The sequence below is a fragment of the Mesoplodon mirus genome (assembly GCF_964341445.2).
Source record: "Mesoplodon mirus genome assembly, chromosome: 1".
NCBI lineage: Eukaryota > Metazoa > Chordata > Mammalia > Artiodactyla > Ziphiidae > Mesoplodon > Mesoplodon mirus.
In genome coordinates this window covers 34627490-34647740 of record NC_138976.1, presented here as the reverse complement: position 1 = coordinate 34647740, position 20251 = coordinate 34627490, and the positions used below count along the sequence as shown (strand labels likewise).

At 45.0% G+C, this 20251-nt stretch overlaps 1 protein-coding gene across 7 annotated transcripts in view; it reads left to right on the top strand.

Moving 5' to 3' along the window:
- EPB41L4B (erythrocyte membrane protein band 4.1 like 4B) overlaps positions 1–14287 on the top strand; it is a gene marked incomplete at its 3' end in the record, with an annotated part of 141899 nt that extends 127612 nt beyond the window's left edge. For 3 of the 7 annotated variants that reach the window (XM_082623065.1, XM_082623064.1, XM_082623062.1), the window contains exons 23-26: positions 4136–4252; positions 6505–6573; positions 12812–12957; positions 14208–14287. In XM_082623065.1, the coding sequence (XP_082479191.1) occupies positions 4136–4252; positions 6505–6573; positions 12812–12957; positions 14208–14277 (402 nt within the window). Of the gene's footprint in view, positions 1–4135; positions 4253–6504; positions 6574–12811; positions 12981–14170 lie in introns of all 7 variants that reach the window. The other 4 variants (XM_082623067.1, XM_082623066.1, XM_082623061.1 and 1 more) reach the window with 3 other exon arrangements.
- Between the last annotated feature and the right edge of the window lie 5964 nt (positions 14288–20251).

The following is a 20251-nucleotide window of genomic DNA, read 5'->3' as shown; positions in this document are numbered from 1 at the left end:
GCATAACAGACTGAGATTAGAAAGGAAGCAGCATCTGGCAGGGACCCAGAGGTCCCCTGATCTCAGGTGCCAATGCCTACCAAGTTACTGTCCAGTCTCTGCTTGCACCCCTCCAACAGCAGGGAGCTTATTCCGTGTCCCCAGGACACTTTGCTTGTGTCTCTGGGCAGCTCTGACCGAGCTCTGAAACAGGGTCCAGGTGCTGCATTGCCCAGCCACGGGACAGCTGAGGTTTTTATACAAGACACAGCTGCCCACTTCACAGCTGAAGTTTGCAGTGAATACCTTTTTTCAAGATGGAGCATCCTTCTTCTTATTTGTGTGGATTTGAGGCACAAGTGCATGTTCACAGAGCACATGCACACAGAAGGTATGCTGGAGGGCTAGTATTTCGGGCTTTCCTTGGCATCATTGGCTTTGACCTTACTTCACTCCAGAGACCTATCTCCATGAGTGCCGAAGGGTCCTAGAGGGGAAGAGGGGCTCCAGCAGCCTGCTCCTCCCTTTGTCTGGTCCTCTTACCTCCATCTCCTCCATTTGTTCTTTCCAGCATCAAAGAAATGCGAGCTGCAGCCCTTTCTGCCCTTGATGTTAGGGTGATGGAGGGGCGTGGCATCTGTGTCTCTAAGGACAGCCAAGGAAGGCTAGACTTAGGGCCTGGGGCTGGAAGAAAGTCTTAAAGCTGTGTCCCTGTTCTGGTTCCTCGGGCCAGAGCTGGAAGGACAGGGAGCTGGAGAGAAAGGAGTGGGACAGATTTTCTTACCTTCATTAAACCAAGTTCCACCAAGACACTACTGGAGCTAGTTTAACCCTTATGACTCTTTACCCTTATGATCCAGTCTCTGCATGGAATGAAACATGGTCCAAACAGCCAAGAATAATGAAAAAGATTCAATCTTTAACTGGCGTCTCTTAAGATAATGAAAGAAGATTAAATGAACACCTCCTGGTAACAGTTCTTGAATCTCATTTTGCTTCTCTCTTAATTCTCTTGCACCTTGCACTTCCCCAAGGACTTACATCCCAAACTCGCCACAAAAACATTCTTTCTAGCTTCACTCTTGTAGCATTTCCCCTGCCTTTTCCCAACTCTCTTCTTCTGTAATCCCCAACTCTTTTATTACGTAGCTCAATTTAGCAATCCAAGTCCTACAACCTCTGCAGCTCCTTTGTCTGCCCATTCCTGGAATCTGCATCATAGACTCTTCAAGATCAGATAAGAGTTTCTGCCTGGGAGAAACTCTTGGGGGTGTGAGGATGGGAAGGGAAGAAGGGAAGTGAGTGAAGACAGCACGCACTCTCCCTCTGGGGTTCTCATTTGGTGTGCAGGGGGGTGTGGGTGTCAGTAGAGTGTTAGAAGGTGGGCACATGGACACATCAATCATGTTGACCTTGGGATGCAGAGTCCCACCCTCTACTCCAGGTCAGTCATGCCAGCCTCCTTCCTCAGGTAACACAGACCGTGAACACCCATACCTTCTGTGTCCCTGATGCTCTCTCTTTGGGGCTTGTCCCTCCCTGATCCCTGTACTGCAAGAACCACTCACCCAACTGCAGAGCATCATAATCCAGGTCTCGTCTGGGTCAGGGGACATTAGTCAGGAGTTCATGTGTCAGGGAGGAGATATCCTGGCCAAAGGAAGGTTGTTTAGGGCCCAGAACGGGCCCTGGGTTGGGTGTCAGAAGAATTGGGTTTCCATTTGTCTCAATAACTTAGTTTTTATTTTGAACCTTATTCTAGCAGGAGAGCTAAAGCTTAATCTCAAGTCAGATCAGGTGCCTTTTCAGTCTTCCTGGGGTTTCATCCGTGTTCTTCAGGGCATGGGGAGAGGGAGGGAAGTCTCTTTCGTTCGTGAAGTCACCTGTTTGCTGATACATCTGGGACGCCCGCTGCTTCCCTTATGCCCCTTTTGGGTGGGTGGAGATCGCAGTGCCGCTGGGATGTGAATCCCTATCTGCTGGACACACCACACAGCCATTCTGCTCTGCTCTCCCACCTCTACCTGAGTAGAGGGGTGCAGGTCCCCACTGCTCTTTACTCCCTGTCCCCCAGCCTCTGCCTATGAATGGGGGGCCCAGAGCCCCTTTGTGCAGCACTCACTAATGTCTACCCCTCCTCCCTTTCCTTCTGACTTCTCTCTCTTATCCTCAAGCTGGCAATCTCTTTTCTTATCTGGATGAAGGCTTACACATTTTCACCATCATTTATCTATGCCAAAACCTTTCTGTTCCCCAGAGAGTCAGATTTTGAAACTCAAAAGCCATATAGAACCTAGCTGCCTGAATGTAGAAAAGACCCAAGGGGGAAAGGAAATACCAGGAGAAAACATAAATGGTATTTCAAAATAGTATTCTATTACATGTGAAATCCTGTTCATTTACTACAAGTCAGAAGTGTGGGGGCCCCAGGGATGTTCTTTTGTTTAAATCTGCTCAGATGCATTTAGAAATCTGAGTTTGAAATCTGAGATCTAAATCTCCATTTAGAAAGGTCAGAGATGCTTGTGGGATGGACCAACATTTCTTTACCATAAAGTCCAATGCTGGGCAAAGCTTTAAGTCATCCATTATAATCTTCAATACAGACACTGGTGGCCAGTACACATTTTGGCCTCAAGGCAGAATGTCCATGTTTCTTGGTGATTTATGCCTTGGTAGCATCTTATACAGCATAACATTTATCCTGAGGACCAGAGGGGTAGGGGGAGTTTAAGTAGGGTGGGAAAACTTAACTGCACATTAGGTGGCTAATGTGGACTCCCTTGTTTCTGAAGAATGGATTTAGAAACAATCAACAAGAGGGTCTAGACCCATGGATTTAGACTTTGCGAATGCAATTTCTGCATCTCCCACATCTGAATAGTAAAACAAGGCTATTATGGAGGCCATCGTGAATAATGGTTGTGAAAGCCCCTTGGAGATCATCTAGGACTGCACCATAGTAAAAAGGATGGAGGTAGATCAATTTGGAGATAGAAAAGAAGGCAAGAACTTTCCTGATAATTTTTCAGTGAAACTTTCCCAGAGGCTCTACTTGATTCATTATGGCTGGATCATACCAACTACTTAAGAAAATGCTCATAAGCTAAAAGATGCATGTATTTGTGCCCTGGAGTAATGGTTCTTTCCTGAGACCCAAACTGACCCTGTCAGTGGCTCCCTCCCCTGACATCAGAGCATTCTCCCCTCACCATTCTCATCCTCACCAGTACAAGCTGTTGGATCTCTGCTGGGCACATGGCAGTATTTTGGGCTGGGGCCAGGGAACCCGGTATCCCAAATGACATGGCATTTTCTCACAATGCTTGGTATCTCCTAGCTAAGCAGCAAGCCCCCTCACCCCCCAGTGCCAATATGAGATGCCAAGGCCTGGGTCCATAGATGTGGGAGGAGGGTCACGGCCAATATATTTTCTGAACACAGATAAAGAGCCATGACAGATTAAATGTTAAACTCTGTGTTCCTCCTCACTGATGTACCTCTTTCTTGTAGCTCTCTGTTGGGCATCTACTCACTTATCCACTTATAATGTGGGCCCTTACTTAGCAGAGTGCAGGAGGCCATGGGGCATGGAAGGCAAAGACTCTCCAATACATGGCCATTGCACAGGCTCCGGACGCGCAGTCTCAGCGGCCATGGCTCACAGGCCCAGCCGCTCCGCAGCATGTGGGATCTTCCCGGACCGGGGCACGAACCCGTGTCCCCTGCATTGGCATGCAGACTCTCAACCACTGCGCCAACAGCGAAGCCGGCCATTGCTCATTTTGCCCCCATGGCTGGCTTCACTGATTCATCTGAGCTCTTTCTGGCTTGGCCTGGGCAATGCTTCAGAATCCTCAACAGCACACTGGTCCTGTGCACTTGGCACAGGACATGGCCCCTACCTGCCAGCCCCAACAATGGGGTTTTGATGTGTCGTTCTGCTCAGATAGTGGAGAAGACAGAGGAGGGCCAGAGAGGAGGAGAGAAGGTGGAGAGAGGAGGGAAGAGGGAGGGACCAGAAGCCAGGTGGCCAGAGGCTGGAAGGAGGCTGCGGGTGAGGCTGGCTTGAGAGCTGTCTGGAGTCCACAGATCCATCTTGCACTGTGCTGTCTTTCTCTCCTTCCCCTCCCCTCTCTCCTCTCCTCGTGAGCAGGCAGAGCCCGCCAGCGCCCCCCACTGTGCCCACCCTCGCTGTTCTCCTCCACTCTCTCTCCCCATGAAGGAAGAGACCACTGGAGTTTGCATGCACCCTCCAATCAAAACGAGGCTGGTAGGTACCCTGGCAGGGAGAGGGGCCCGGCCAGGAGAGGTGAGGCGGGCAGGAGCCACCAGGAGGCAGCCCGTGGGTGTGCACGAGCACCAGACCTCCGGAGGAGCCCGGGGCCGCAGGGGCTCTCACTCCAGGATGATTGCAGAGTTTGGAGTCCAGCCATCCCTGGTCAAACTGGGACCCACGGCTGTGGTCCCGCCCCTTCGTCTCTAGGTCTCAAGAACCGTGAAGGGTTTGTTCTCCTAGAGCCGTGCTGGGGATAGATGCTTTCCGCAGAGAGAAAAATTCTTAGTTGCATTTCTATTGAAAACAAAAGCTTTTAACTTGTGTTTTCCTGCTATTTATCAAGATGACAATATGAGAATTATATAATGACTTGGAGGGAATCACCCATAATCCCAACCTAGCACAACTTTTTTTCATTTTTGCATGTTTCCTTCTAATATTTATTTGTATTCATTCATAATTTTACATAGTTAAATCAGAGTATCCATATCATCTCCTGTTTTCCTCTTTTTGCTTAATGTGTTATCGTTTCTAGCTTGTTCTTGGTACCACATACTGTATATTCCATCAAGTGAATGGTCCACCATCCACCTAATGAACTCTTTACTGCAGGATGCGTGCTTTGTTTCCAGCTTGTCACTATTCGAGGGAACACATGTAGCTTGTGTGTCAGGTATTTTATTTTCTCAGGCCAGACCCTGCCGGGTTCAGAATTGCAACTCTGGCTTTGCTAAAGTCATTCTAAAGTGGTGATACCAATGACCATCAGTGCCATCATCAGAAGAGTGAATGTGCTTTGCCAGAGCCCGGCAACCCAGAGTGTAACTGTTGGAATGTCTTTTTCTTCTTTAGAGCAGGTATAAAATAATTCTTTGAAGTTGCCCACTTTCATATTTCTTTAAGAGCGATAATAATCCTCTTCTCGCCTTTTATTTCATGATGCTCTGAGTCTTCTCTGTATGTTATGTTCACTTTGCTTTGGGTCTCAGAACACCATGTTAGGCCCTGTGAGGAGAAAGGCTGCCCCCAGTCCTTCTCTTACCATGCTGCAGGCAGTCACTACCAGCAACCCGAGTTGGCACCTGAGTCCCTGGGAATTTTGAGATATTTAAAGAGATTAAGGGGAGTTTGCGGAAGGGGAGCAGGCTTGGGCTGGACATCTCAGTGCCCACGGCAAGGACATTGTCATTTCTAGATCGGATGAGTTGAGATCTACTCAACTCATTCAGAACCCTCAGCAGATTTGGGTCTGGTCTGATGTGTTCCTCACCCTCCCTACCTTACCCTCCATTAGAATGACTCAAGGCCATCAGGTAACTACTCCAGGGTCCATAGGCAAGACTCCGAGAGACACTAAGGCGGTGGCACATAGGGAGTGGTGGCCTCGGTGTCTTGGCTGCAGCCCTCTGGTGGCGGGTGGCACAATGTGCATTCACCAGCAGGCAGTTTCTGTGCCCCTGTGGGTTGCAGACAAAGCGAGTGCCACAGTCATCAGGACCCTGGGCCTGCTGGCAGTCCTCTAGGCCAGCTTAAAGAAATACACACACCCCCGCCCCACATCCTCCAAGGCTTCCAGGAGGCCAAAGATGAAATGACCCAAGAGAAAGAAATGGAAACAAAGGCTCTTTTTGGCCACTTAGCCCTACCGGATCATGCCGGGGCGTCCACCCTCTTTCAGACCCCAGCACGGGGCACTTCTGATCACCATGCCTTCTGTTCCCAAGGCCACGGTGGTGGGATTCTCCCACGCTTACATGGGTTTCCCTGAGGTTTCCCTCTATGGCCCAGAGTTTACAGGGAACCCGGCAACGAAAGTGAACAGACAGGGAAGCCTCCTGGCCTGATGAGTCCAGGCCTCCTGGTACTCTGTCCACTCTGATATACTGTGTTCCCAGATGTGCCCTCTCAGCGGCCTCTAGTCCATTCTCCACAGCTGCAGGGGAGCTGTCAGCAGGCCCCCAGGGAGCCCTCACCTGCCTCATTATACGCCCTGGTCATGGTCAGGGCGAGGAAGACTCCAACCTGTCTTCCTTGCAGCGGCCTGGCCCTATAGCACAACAACGGGCACAGATACGCGCGCTGGGCAACACTCCTAGCGACCCTTGGTGTATTCCTTCAACAAGTAATGAAGGCTCGGTGTGTGTGCCCCTGAAACCTTCAGTTCGGTTTAAAAATGCACTGCCAAAGATTTCAAAACTTTGTTTTCTAATCTGAAAGTAACACTCTTCTCTGTCTCTTTTTTGAAGATAAAAACATTCCCGGCTGATACAGTGACCCCCTTTCCTGATCCTTTCATAACAGGGCCACAGTTTACCGTAAGTAGATCCGGAAAACAGATCTGTGTTTCGAGACATTGTTCCCAGGTGGCGTGCTTTTCTGTGGTTCGCCAGCCAGCAGTGCCAACAGCTTCTTTTGATCACTGTGAACTCTGTGAGGCTGGGAAGGAGCTGGGGTTTGGGGGTCTGCATCTTCTAGTTTTGTTTTATTGAGGTGAGCTTCATGTAACATAAAATGAACCATTTTAAAGTGACAATTCAGTGACATTTAGTACATTCAGTGTCATGCAGCTACCACCTCTATCTAATTCTAAAACCTTTTCATCACCCCCAAAGGAAACCTCATACCCATCACACAGTCACTTCCCATTTTCCCCTTCCCTCCAGCCCCTGTCAACCACCATTCTGTCTTTTTGGATTTGCCCAGTTTGGATATTCCATAAAAATGGAATCATGTACTGTGTGACCTATTGTGTCTGGCTTCTGTCACTTAGCATAATGTTTGTAAGGCTCATGCACACTGTAAGATATATCAGTACTTCATTTCTTCTTATGGAGGAATAATATTCCATTGTACTTATATACCATAACTTGTTGATCCATTCATTCATTGATGGGCATTGATGGGTTGTCTCCACCTTTTGGCTAATGTGAATAATGCTGCTATGATCATGCAGGTACCTATATTTGTCTGAGTCCCTGTTTTTAATTCTTTTGGGTTGGATCTGCATCTTGATAATGGTAAGATTTTAGGTTAAGTTATTTTACCACTCTGAGCACCAGTCTCCTCTTATTTAAAGTGGAAATAGTAATAAGAACATCCTCCTCCTTACATCTGGTTGAGGCAAGGATCAAAAGGGATCAAGAACTTGAAAGTACTTTACCGACCACAGACCACCCCCACAAATGTCAAGTACGACTATTGTTTCTCAGTGCTGGAGAGGAAGGTGGTGTACTTAACAAGAGCAGGTAGTCATGACAACTGGCTTTCCCGTTACCATGGTTCTCTGTGTCACTGAGCAGCTTATTTAAACTCTTTGCAAACTGTTGAAATGTGTTTAAACATTTAAATGTAGTTTCCTCATCTGCAAAATGAGAGAGTTTGATGATTTTCAGGATTCTTTTCAGCTGCTCAACTTTTTTTTCCTTAACTAAAAACTTCTGCAGAAGCTCACCATCTACTGAGTAGAAGTGGGGAGGCTCAAATGGGGGGACAGAAGAGACTCCCTCCTCTTTCCCCTCACCCTCTCCTCCTCCCAGGGATCAGAGTATGCGATTCCTAGAACCAAGAACCAAGTGGTCCCTGAGACTCCTTCCAAAGGCCAATCTAGAGGACCTGTGAGGTGGCCTAGGGGTAGCTTGAAGTGCACTCTCATGGGTTAGGTGATGGTCACTATGTGAGGTGGCCAGCCACATGAACAGGGAGGGTGTGAGCAGTGGCTGATTCATGTTTCGGAGGATGAACAGAACTGGGAAGGTGTTCAGCAGTCCATGCAGAGACAAAAGCAGGTTTCTAGAACAGTCCATGCTAGGGTCATGATCTGCTTCCAGAACCTGCCTTTTAAGAACCAGAGAGCAGAGACATAGGGGCTGGGCCAGGCTGTTCAGTGCTGCTGCCCCAGCATTCATATGGCCCCTGCAGTTTGGCTAGGCACAGCTCCCCAGCTGGAAGCTCTGGCTGCACTTCCTCTGCTGGCCATGGCAGGCACTCTGGCCTGTTCCCCAGCCTTGGCAGTGCTGCGAGACACCCAGGGAAGCCCTTCCTGAAAAGCTGGGGGCCAAGATGGAGCAGGAAGCCAATGTCAGAAACCATGCTGGGACTTTTAAGAACTGGGCAAGAGGGCCTTGAAGGCAGCTGGAGCAGGCAGGGGGAACAGCATCAACCAGAGTCCTGGGGCAGAGGAGTCATCCCACATTCAGGGGACTGAAATGAAGGCCAGTGGGCCTAGAAGGCAGAGAGCAAGGGTGTGAGGCATGAGAGGAGGAAGGGGAGGGAAGCAGGGACAAACCCTATAGGGCAAAACCGTGCTTGGCTTTGTAGGCCAAAGGAGGGGCTCTGATCTGGATCCTACGAGCAACAGGAAGCCTTTGAAGGACTTTGAGCAGGGTAGTAACAGGGCAGCTGCATTTGGAAATGCTCCCTGTGATGGCAGTGGGAGCAGAGCTGGGTTCAGGCAGAGTGGACTCAGGGACGTAGCCTAGAAATCTAGGACAGTAGTTCAAGGGAGAGAAGGCAGAGAATGTGATCCAGAGAGGTGTTGATGGTGGAGGTGGAGAGGTGTGCACAGATCAGGGGGATATTTAAGAGGCTGGTAAGGGGGACTTCCCTGGCATTTCAGTGGTTAAGGCTTCGCCTTGCAGTGCAAGGGGGTATGGGTTCAATCCCTGGTCGGGGAGCTAAGATCCCACATGGCTGGTGACCAAAAAACCAAAACATAAAACAGAAGCAATATTGTAACAAATTCAATAAAGACTTTAAAAATGGTCCACATCAAAAAAAAATCTTAAAAAAAAAAAAAGATTCTTAAAAAAAAAAAAAAAAAAAAGAGGCCGGTAAGGAATTGGATTGGATGAGGGAGAGGGAGGGCCAAAAAGGGCTCCCAGATTTCTGACTTGCAGAATGTGGATGGAGAGTGGGTCCATTCACTAAGATAAGGAAATCTTAGGGAAGAGTGGATTGGGAGGGATAATGAGTTTGCCTTTGGCCGTGATGTGTTAGAAATGCCTTGGAAACATCTGAATGGAAACAATGAATGGGCAGTTGGATATCCAAGTCTGTATCAGGAGACAGAACTAGACTGGAGATTATAATTAGGGAGTTACTAACAGCTGGATGGTAACAGAACCCAAATTCATGAGCTTCAGCTTCCTAATTTTCTTACCCCTCATGTGTCATATTGTCTTTTCCTCCCCTCCAAGGTCAAGACACTTGACCTTGCTACAGGGTTGGCCTCTCCACAGGCCTCCACACCTATCCTGACCACAGTCATGGGGGAGCTCAGCAGCTCCAGGGAACTCCACATAAAGTTTTTCTGGCAGTTGATCCAGCATTGACCTTGGGCCTGGTTTCAACAACCAGGCTCCTTGCTTAATCCTGAGACCAGTTTCTGTCTTGTATTTGGGCCTGTTAACTCTACTTGATACTCAGTCCAGGGCCTTGGTCTGTCTAAGATGAGGGGCCCTGCCTGGCTCTGGTCAGATTTCTGTCCCATGTTCTTCTGCCTAACCTGGTCTGTCCCTGTGTTATCTGCTTTGTTCCAGCAGAAGTTTGTCCATTCATTTCTTCATTCAACAAATATTAAGAAGGCAAGTTCTCAGGGTTGAGATTTAATAATAGTGATTTTCACTGCTCCCTAAGGTCATTCTTTTTTTTTTTTTTAATTTTACTTATTTATTTATTTTTGGCTGCGTTGGTCTTCATTGCCGCGAGTGGGCTTTCTCTAGTTGCGGCGAGCGGAGGCTACTCTTCCTTGCGGTGCGCGGGCTTCTCATTGCAGTGGCTTCTCTTGTTGCGGAACACAGGCTCTAGGTGCACAGGCTTCAGTAGTTGCAGCACACGGGCTAGGTAGTTGTGGCTCACGGGCTCTAGAGCGCGGGCTCAGTAGTTGTGGCACACGCGCTTAGTTGCTCCGCGGCATGTGGGATCTTCCCGGACCAGGACTTGAACCCGTGTCTCCTGCATTGGCAGGCGGATTCTTAACCACTGCACCACCAGGGAAGTCCCACTGAGGTCATTCTTAAGTGAAGCTGGCTCTTTCTTTTTCTACTTTGAGTGCATGGCAGTAAGAAATATAATGACTATTAATAAAGTCTGGTGCCACTGCCTTGATTCATGCTAAAGCCCTGGTACTTTTACCCACTTTTGCCTTTGTATGTAAGTATAAATTTCCCTCTTTTTTCCAGAAAAGATCAAAATTGGCATCAAAAGCCCAACCTCTACCCACTTCACTGAAACAACAAAATAACTTCTTACCCCAGCTCCTGTATCAGGAAGGCTAGGCTAAGTCATGCTTTAAAATGACAAATTGAATTTCCTACTCATGCTGCATGTCTGTCAGGGGTGGGCTATGCATTCTGCTCTGTGTTGCTCTGTTTCTGGGACCCAGGCTAATGGAGCAGCTGCCGTCTGAAACATTGCTAGTCACAGTGGCAGAGGTGAAAAAAAAAGAGGTGACAAATCACACACTAGCACTTAAATCTTCCAATGGAAATAAAACATGGCACCACATTTCTTTGGCCAAAACAAGGCACATGGTCATGCCTGACTTCAAAGTGGGGTAGGGAAGTGTAATCCTACCATGGAAATCAAGGAGCCAGGATTATCTGGTAAACCACACAAGTGACCACTACAGCCCAAAGTTTGTGAAAGCTCCCTGGGGCAAACATCACATGGAAGCAACTCTACGATGCTCCTGTTCTTGTGGTCAATTCTTTGGCATTGCTCCAGCCCAGGCCAGGTCAGTTCTCTCTCTAGAGGCACTTGTAAAACAAACAAGGGCTTGTATTTCTCAGTAGTAGTCTTTCAGGACCTCTCAAAGTTAAGATTCTCCCCATTGCTCAAGCCAGATATACCCTTACAGAGCTACAACTACACCTGGTATTTTTGTGGTTTTCCATGTTTCCCTAGGAGGGACAACTGATCGTCTGTCTAATCATTAGAAATATATTGCTCATTGGATGATCAAAACCTCTTCTTTAGAAAGCCAAGTGAAAAATTTCTCCAAGTTTAGGGCCAGGAACTAGCATGAAAACTCAAGTTATAAAATATATAGCTGGTACTACTGAAAGGATATAAAACAAACAAAAAAGTATGCATAGAAAAAACACTATGAGGAAATACACTGACAGTGATAGAAGGGATTATGGAATTACTTCATTTCTTTACTTTTGTGTATCTTCTGAGTTTTCTATGTAAAGTAATAAGCATATCTTGCTTTGTAATGAAAACAACAATAAATTATCCTCTCCAAATGAGGCAGTGTACTCTAGACCAGTAGTTCTCAAACTCTACCGTATATCAGAATCATCTAAAGGTCTTGTAGAAACACAGATTGCTGGACTTTGTCCCCAAACATTCTGGTTCCAAAGGTCTTAGTTGGGGCCTGAGAATTTGCATTTTCACCAAATTTCAAGATGGTACTGATGCTGCTAGTCTGGGGCCCATACTTTGGGAACCACTGTTATAATGGTAAAAAACACCAATTATGAAGTTAGCCAACCCTGGTTCTAAATACTGGTTCTTAATACTTACTAACTGTGTGACCTTGGGAAGATTACTTAACCTCTTTGAGCCTCACTTTCCTTTTCCATAAAATCAGTTCCAAGATGTGCGTTTTTCCACCTTCTAACATCTCTGAAATCAGAATGTTTATTACAATAGTGTACATGACAGAGTTCGAATGGTTACTTTTTCTTTCTCTGTGGCACATGCAAAAATGGTGCGTCTTACAAATGATGGTGTCTAACATGTGATGAAACATGACCTCTACCTTGAAGATTGTCCAGACGTAATGTATGTCAAGTGCTTAGCATAGTGGCTAGCACTAAGCAAAATCATTTAATAAATGGCAATTGATTAACTATTATTAAAAAATAACAGGGACTGGGCTTCCCTGGTGGTGCAGTGGTTAAGAATACGCCTGCCGGGCTTCCCTGGTGGCGCAGTTGTTGGGAGTCCGCCTGCCGATGCAGGGGACACGGGTTCGTGCCCCGGTCTGGGAAGATCCCACATGCCGCGGAGCGGCTGGGCCCGTGAGCCATGGCCGCTGAGCCTTCGCGTCCGGAGCCTGTGCTCCTCAAAGGGAGAGGCCACAACAGTGAGAGGCCCGCATACCGCAAAAAAAAAAAAAAAAAAAAAGAATACGCCTGCCAATACAGGGGACACGGGTTTGAGCCCTGGTCCGGGAATATCCCACATGCCGCGGAGCAGCTAAGCCTGTGCACCACAACTACTGAGCCTGCACTCTAGAGCCCACGTGCCACAACTACTGAGCCCACGTGCCACAACTGCTGAAGCCCATGAGCATGGAACCCATGCTCCACAACAAGAGAAGCCACCACAATGAGAAGCCCACTCACCGCAACGAACAGTAGCCCCTGCTTGCCGTAACTAGAGAAAGCTCGTGTGCAGCAATGAAGACCCAACGCAGCCAAAAATAAATAAATAAATAAATAAATAAAATAACAGGGACTGTGTGGTAAGGCTTAGGGAGCAGCTGACAGTGTGAAAATGGGACCCAAACTGAGACTGATTTCCTCTTTTCTGTTTCCTCTCCAGGCAGACTTTAGAGACAGTAAATTACAGTGCTGTCCTGGCCAGTCTTCCCCACTGATTCCAGCAGCAACCCTGAGGCCTTTGACAGAGACCGTCTCCACAGTGCAGACCATCTACACCATTCGGAAGCCTGTTTCTCCAGTGGCCAGGTCAGTCAGATCAGCAGGTACCGGTACCAAGAGATAACTCTGATGACAGGAAAACCAGGCACAGGCTCTAGGTGCATTGTGTTTGTGACATCTACCACTCTTTTATTCATTCTTTTATTCATTTATTCTCTGAATATTCTCTGAATATTGGTGTTCATTGAAATGTCGTCAAAAGCTAGACACTATTCTAGGTGCGCTAGGGCTGTAGAGTGAACAAAACAGATGAAAGTACTACCTTTACGGAGTTTACAATTTAGTGTTGGGGGAGGGGAGAAAGACATTGAATGAGTGTGTGTGTATGTGTGTGTGAGATAGTGACAAGTGCTAGGGAGAAACATAAATCCATGAAGGGCAATAGGGCATGCTGGGATGGTCTCACCCAGGTGGCATGTAAGCGGAGAGCTGAAGGTGGTGAGGGGAGCAAGCTGCAGATACTTGGGAAAGGAGTATAGTAGTCAGAGGGAACAGCTGGTGCTAAGGCTTCTGAGGTGGAGTGAGCCTGGCACGGTTAAGGAAGAGTTAAGGGGGCTGGTGCAGCCGGAGAGGTAGTGAACGACAGGAGAGGAAACCCATGAAGTTGTAGGCTGGGGCCAGATTGTGTAAAGCCTTCTTGGCCATAGTAGAAACATTGCTTTCTACTCTGAATGAAATTATTTAAAAAATTGATTGTGCCTTTCATGACGTGTACTTCCTGTGGGGTGTGTGTGTGTGTGTGTATGCGTGCACCTAAACAGTGGAGAGAAATTCCACTGGAGATAAGCAACTGGGCTCAAGGACCAAGAGCTCAGCAGCAACCTCTTAAAGCAGCCAATTTTACTTCATTCAATTTTATTTATTAAAACATTGGAGGTAATTCTGGGAGAAAGTGCATATGAAACCAATTGAAAACATGATTTAAAGAAATCTAACCCCTGGACATTTTCCCATTCATTTAAATGACCTTTACTGAGAGGCTGCTATGTGCCAGATCCTATGCTAGGCTCCAGGGTTTCAGAGAGGAATGGCATATATAACAGTCAGTCCCCTGAGGAGCGGTGCTTTCAGAAGCTCTCTGTCTGGTGGGGGAAACCTATAGGCAGCCTATTTCAGGTCACTGTAATGCTAGCAAATGTAGGGGGTCCTTAAGGAGCCTGAAAGAGAAAGTCAAGAACTCAGTTTGGGAAAGAATCTAGGAGATGACATTTAAACTGAGACTGCTCTTACCATGTTTGAGCGTGTATCTCACCATTTTGTCACCTTATTGTTTTCAGTGCAGAGACGCTCCGGCAGGAACTGGAGAGAGAGAAAATGATGAAAAGACTGTTGATGACCGAACTGTGAAATTCTCCCCTTGGTGCCTGGAGGATGGCATGGTGCCTTCTGTCCGTTTTCTTTCTTCGGGCTTTGTGTGATCACTCTAGCACAACATACAAATGTGTGCTCTGTTGGCCCAGGTCTCTGTGGTTAGTCAAAGCCAACTTCTGGCTTGACTTCTATCGGAAAAGATATTTTATGTCTCCTGAGTATTAGAGTTTTTCTGCTACTCAGTGTAGTTGAGACAGGATTTGGTAAGCCTAGAAGAAAGATGGGAAAACCAGGATTCCTTTTCAGAAGTACCTGTGTGTATATATTAATAACCACAGGAGTTAATATGGCACGGAATCCTTTGCTGTCAATCTCAACCATGTGATTTTGTATGATTGACACTTGCACCAAGCTTTGACTGTTTGTTAGAGTCATTTTTAATGAGAGAATAATTCTTTACTGCTGGTTTTTCATTTACACTGGTAAATACACAGATCTTATAAAGTCTTTAACATTCATTTTTATTCAGACACAAGTAGGTGAACTAAAAAAGGAAAGTTGCAGTCACCAGAGCTGAAGGTGCTTCAGCTTAATCTGAAATACAATTTAACTTGTGAACTTATGGCATATGATATTATTTGGGATATATAAAATTTATTATTGAACCCAAAGTAAGACATTATAGTTTAAATTGTCTAAAAATCCTTACAAAGTGACTTGATATCAGGATTCATTTGGGTGTTCCATAAAGGAAAATTATTTCTAAAGTTGATCAACTCATGTCCTGTTGATAGAAACTTGACCAGAAGAAACTTTGCTCTCTTTTTATATAGTTTCAAGAAATGTGTTTTTAAATTTTTATTATGCACTTGAACAACTTTGCAGGAATAATTTAGAACCCCCAACCACAAACTAGCCCTCTGAAATGTTTCCCATGCTTTCTCAATGAATATGCACACATTTTTACATCAGTATGGTCAGTGTGTACCTGGTCTTTGATTACTTCCTCCATCTAACACACAGCTCCTCTTTTCAACACTGATCCTGCTCTCACCAATTTTGATTTCTTTGTATCCATGTACCATGATTAACCTCACTTCTTGCCATTACTAGATATTTGAGTTATATCTAATTTTTCACTCTTATAAATAGTGCTGCTATGAATGTCTTTGTAAAAAACGTTCCTTCCTTTGGATTCTCCCCTTGGGAATATCTCCAAAGAGGGATTACAAGGTCAAAGAGCATGAGGTATTTTATAGCTCTTGTTTCATATTGCCAGATTGCTTTCTAGAAAGATCCAGTCTCTGGGTTGAAAAGACCTTAAAGGTCATCAAGTTCAACCCCCCATCCTCTCTGAATGCTTGAATCCCCTTTACAATTTATGATGCCACCAGCAATGTGTAAGCATTTCTATTTACCAATAGTTCTGCCAATATTGGGTTGTGCCATTTTTATTTATTTTTGCTAGTTTAATAAGTGCGTATAGTTGTTCCTTGAAAGGTGGTTTTATTTCATTAGTTGCTAGCAAGGCTGAGCACTTTTCCATGTGGTGACTTATTAGCTGTATTTCCTTGTGTGTAAAATGTCCATCCATTTCTTATGACCACTTAAGTGGAATTGATCTCGTATATTTGTATCAGAACTGTATTTTTATGTTGTATAATTTGCTCTCCTGTCCCTATCCTTAAACCTGAATGGTGCCAATAATTTGATACTAATGATTATAAAAAAAAAGTAATGCCTCATTGACTAGCACTTGTAAAAGGAGGCAATGTACGCAAATATTCAGATAACAGAGGATTAACCCTTTAAGTGCTGAATCTATACAATTTTAATATTTTTTTGAGGGAAATCTTTCTAAAATATATTACACACTTCCCTGCCTTAGTAAACAGAGTATACTGGAGAGTATTTAACCTTTTCTTGATGAGTCATGGTCATCATTACAAACATCAGCCCCTTTTGTACCTTGGTGTGGTGCAGTGATGTCATCAGGCACTATCCAGATGTGCAGGGCTTGGCTTGCCTTTCACAGACTAACGCTTTTCTCATTGATGGTTTGCACTGCTGTCTGCTCTATTGGTGAAGCTGTCTGGGGGCAGTTGTGGTATTTGGGAACTTTTACCCCCCACCCCAATACTACATGACCCCGGCTGTACTTTTAAAACAGCTTTAGCCGTTCTTTATGTTGTGTACACGATACAAAATGTGTTCCTGTACAGTACGGGGGAAATATGTGTTTCTGGGGTTGTCACCTCTTGCCAATCCCTCCTCTTCTAACCTGCTTTCTCAGTCTTCTGCTCTTCACTTCCGGCTCTCTGATGGAAACCTCCAGGGCAAAACTGAAGTTTTCTTGAGAAAGCCAGGAAACTCAGTGTTACATACGTGTCAGATTGGCGTTGCTTCCAAGGAGGAATGCATGGGCTTTTTGGCCATTGTTCTCAGGAGGCTCTGAGCCTGCTGCTTCTTCCCCATGTCCCCCTGGGTTCACAGATGTTTCAGAAGGTTGATGTCACTGGAAGTCTGACCACAAACAAGTTGGCTGTTACTGTATATGAAAACCCAGTACCTTTGGCAGCTCAACTCTAACCAGTAAAATCAAGAGGATTCCATTGTTTCAGCAGTTGTCCTGGTTATTTGCCTACGTACATGTATGTTGGGTGCTTGGCATTGTGACCTGAGAAGATGACATTGTGCTGGGTGGATCCATAGGGATAAAAATGAATTGGTACAATCACTTCGCCTTTTTTTATATACTTAAAACCAAAATAACAGTACCATACAGTCACACAACACATCTTATATCCAGGGAGAAAAATCAGCTTGCTGACATAATCATTCCGGAGCAAGTGTTCCAGACTGTGAGCCACAGACTCCTGGTGGGTATGGGGGTGAGGGTTAATGCAAGTGGCCTGGGAATCCTGCAACCCCAGGTTTGTGGATTGTAGATTGCATAGGAGATCCTTATGTTTAAAGAGTTTAAAAACGAGGTCCTAGAGCATTCAGAAGATCCCACCTGAATGTGCCCCAAATTTTACACTCCCAGAATAGCACAAGAATATTCTGTTACCATGTTTATCTTTCTTTCATCATCTCAAAGATCACAGCTTCTAAAAAACTTGAAATTCACCATGTTAACCATTTTAATGTATATAATTCAGTATTTTTTAGCATATTCATAATGTCATACAAATATCACAACTATCTAATTACAGAACATTTCCATGATTCCACAAAGAAACTCCATATCTGTAGTCACTACCAATTCTCCCCTCCCCCTATCTTTTAGCAACCACTAATTTACTTTCTGTCTTTGGATTTCTGTCTATGGATTTGCCTATTCTGGACATTTCATATAAATGGAATAACACAATATGTGGTCTTTTGTGACTGGCTTCTTTCACTTAATGCAATGTTTTCAAGTTTCATCCATGTTGTAGCATGTATTAGTACTTCATTCCTTTTTGATGGCTATATAATATTCCATTGTAAGGATATGCCACATTTTGTTTATCCATTCATCAATTAATAGACATTTGGCTTGCTTCCACTTTTTGACTCTTATGAATAATATGAACATTTGTGAACATATGTTTTCAGTTCTCTTGGGTATATAACTGAGATGGGAATAGCTGCGTCATACGGCAACTCTATGTTGAACTTTTTAAGGAACTGCCAAGATCACAACTTTTATTTCATAAACAATCAGAAGTGAAAAAAGTCACATATATTACTAGAGAGACAGAAGCGTGAGCAAATCTGTTGTTAAACTGCTCAGATACCGAGATGCAGCACTGATTTGTGGGGGGTGAAGTTTATAACAGAAAAAAATTGTTTTAGAGAAATGGCTTTGAGAAGAGAAAATAAAGGTGCTCTTTTTTTAAAAATGCAAATGAAATTAAACTCAGGTTCATCTCTAAGTTCTTGTTTGAATACCCAACTCTTGTTCAGGCAGTGGTCTCAGCATGTTCAGGAAACGTTCTTCCTTGAAAAATATGTACAAAAGAGAAAACCACAGTACTATAGATTCACATCAGTGGGGAGCAGAGGGTTTATGCAAAACCTGGGGTGTAACAACGTAGGGAATATGTGCTGAGGGTGAGAACAGGTCTCCTTCCAGGGCTGAAATCTTGTAAGAAAACAAAAAGAATAAGAAAATCCCAAAAGCAATCTAAGTGGATGAGAGAGAACCTCGTGAAAGGAAGCAGCCAAGCCTGTAAGGAATTGGAAATCAGAGTAGGTTCTAAGGCCCTGGGGTGGCATGCAGACTTTTAAGTGACCCATGAAGAATATGGGTATTCTCCCTAGAAAAAGCTATACGTCACACATCATTCCAGCACTTTCAATGGATCCTCACACCACCCCTGAAACCCATCTGTGTCCGCCTTTGAGTCCATGGACCCCAGGTCCTTGATCATGGGTAGGTCACTGAAATCTGCAGTTTACCTACAAGCTTCATTTTAAGCTGTGGGTGCAAACCCTCCTCCAACACCAGCACCCGACATCCCCTGCCCCCCACCCCCAAAAAAGCCCACCTGGTTTTACCAGACCAGTTTACCAGAAGAATGACCTGGTTTTAATTTGCCTTATATCTGGCACCATCACTGTTAATTGTATTAATTAAAATGAAGGGAATAAAAAAGTCATAGATAACAGCTTGGATTCCCAAACCAGTGAATCAACACCAGAATCAGAAGTCCAATGCTTGTTATTTTTGCTAAACATTGGTCCATTTAAAATTGGCCATATCTTTCCTGATAAAGAGGAAGATGAAAAGAAAGACATTTCAATTTTTAACAGTAAGATTTTTTTGGAATTTTTTGTTCTTCTAGGGATACTCTAACAGATTTTCAATTGATTGGATTTCTTGTATTTTAGAATTTTATCCTCTGAAAGCTATGTTTTTGGGAAAGAAATGTCTTTGTTTTGATTTTTTAAGTAATTATAGTTCATCTCACCTTTTTCAAGCAGTAAATCTGACATATTTCTTACAACGACTGGGATATTGGGAGACCTAGTGAAGCCCAGGGTTTCCATGAATTATACCTGAATCACCTGTCAGGATAAACACGTTTAAACTCCAATTGGGTAACCCACCATCAGTGTTAACTGATACCTAAAAGCAAACATTTGACCTCTGGGTCACACAAAACTTCTCACTTTCCACAGGAGTCCCCTGTCTCCCATCTCTCCTGGGCCAAAAAAGGTTGTAATCACTAGTTTCTTTCGAATTTTTGTATTTCAGAACCATAGGCATATTCATTCGTTCATTGTCATAGGGTTTAATACTATAGGTATTCATTCAATACCACTGATCCTCAGATCTATCATCTTACCTAATCTGCAGTGCATCATGGAGGTTACTGATCACCACGCGGCACTGCCTGACTTCTGGGCCTACGTTTGAAACCTCTATGCTTTTCTGCCTCCGTAATTATTTTGTTTGTTTATGCAATAAGATTTAAAAGCAAGCTAGAATGCTGGATCTGCAATACTAGCATAAAAAGAATTGTATCCATGTTTTCTAGCGGAAAACAGCTTAGCAGTTTGAATGTGTTATCACTCCAAAACCATCATTTGGAAAGGCCTGGCATGTAGTTAAGTGCTTGGTGTGAATGAATGAATGAATGGCTGAGTAAATAACCGGAAGTGAACTGCAAGCGGCAGGAATGGATTTGGGAAAGTCGGGAATTCCACGGTCTGGGCCTGCCGAGGCCTGTACGTGCTCGCTGTGGGGAAACCAGTAAACCAGTTGCCTGGTGTTGAAGGGGGCACGTTTCGCAAGGGCACCGGCAGCCTCTGCTGACTGCACACGCCAAAAATCTACGTGAATCCAGCCCAAAGAGCTGGGTTCTAGTTTCCCTCGGGAAACTAGACCCTAAGGACCTCGGACCTCGGACCTCGGTTTACCTATGTTTAAAGTGGCCCTAAGGACCTCGGTTTACCTATCTATAAAGTGCGGATCTTGCAATTTCAACTTTTTCAGTGATGATCCCAAGAAGTAATGGAT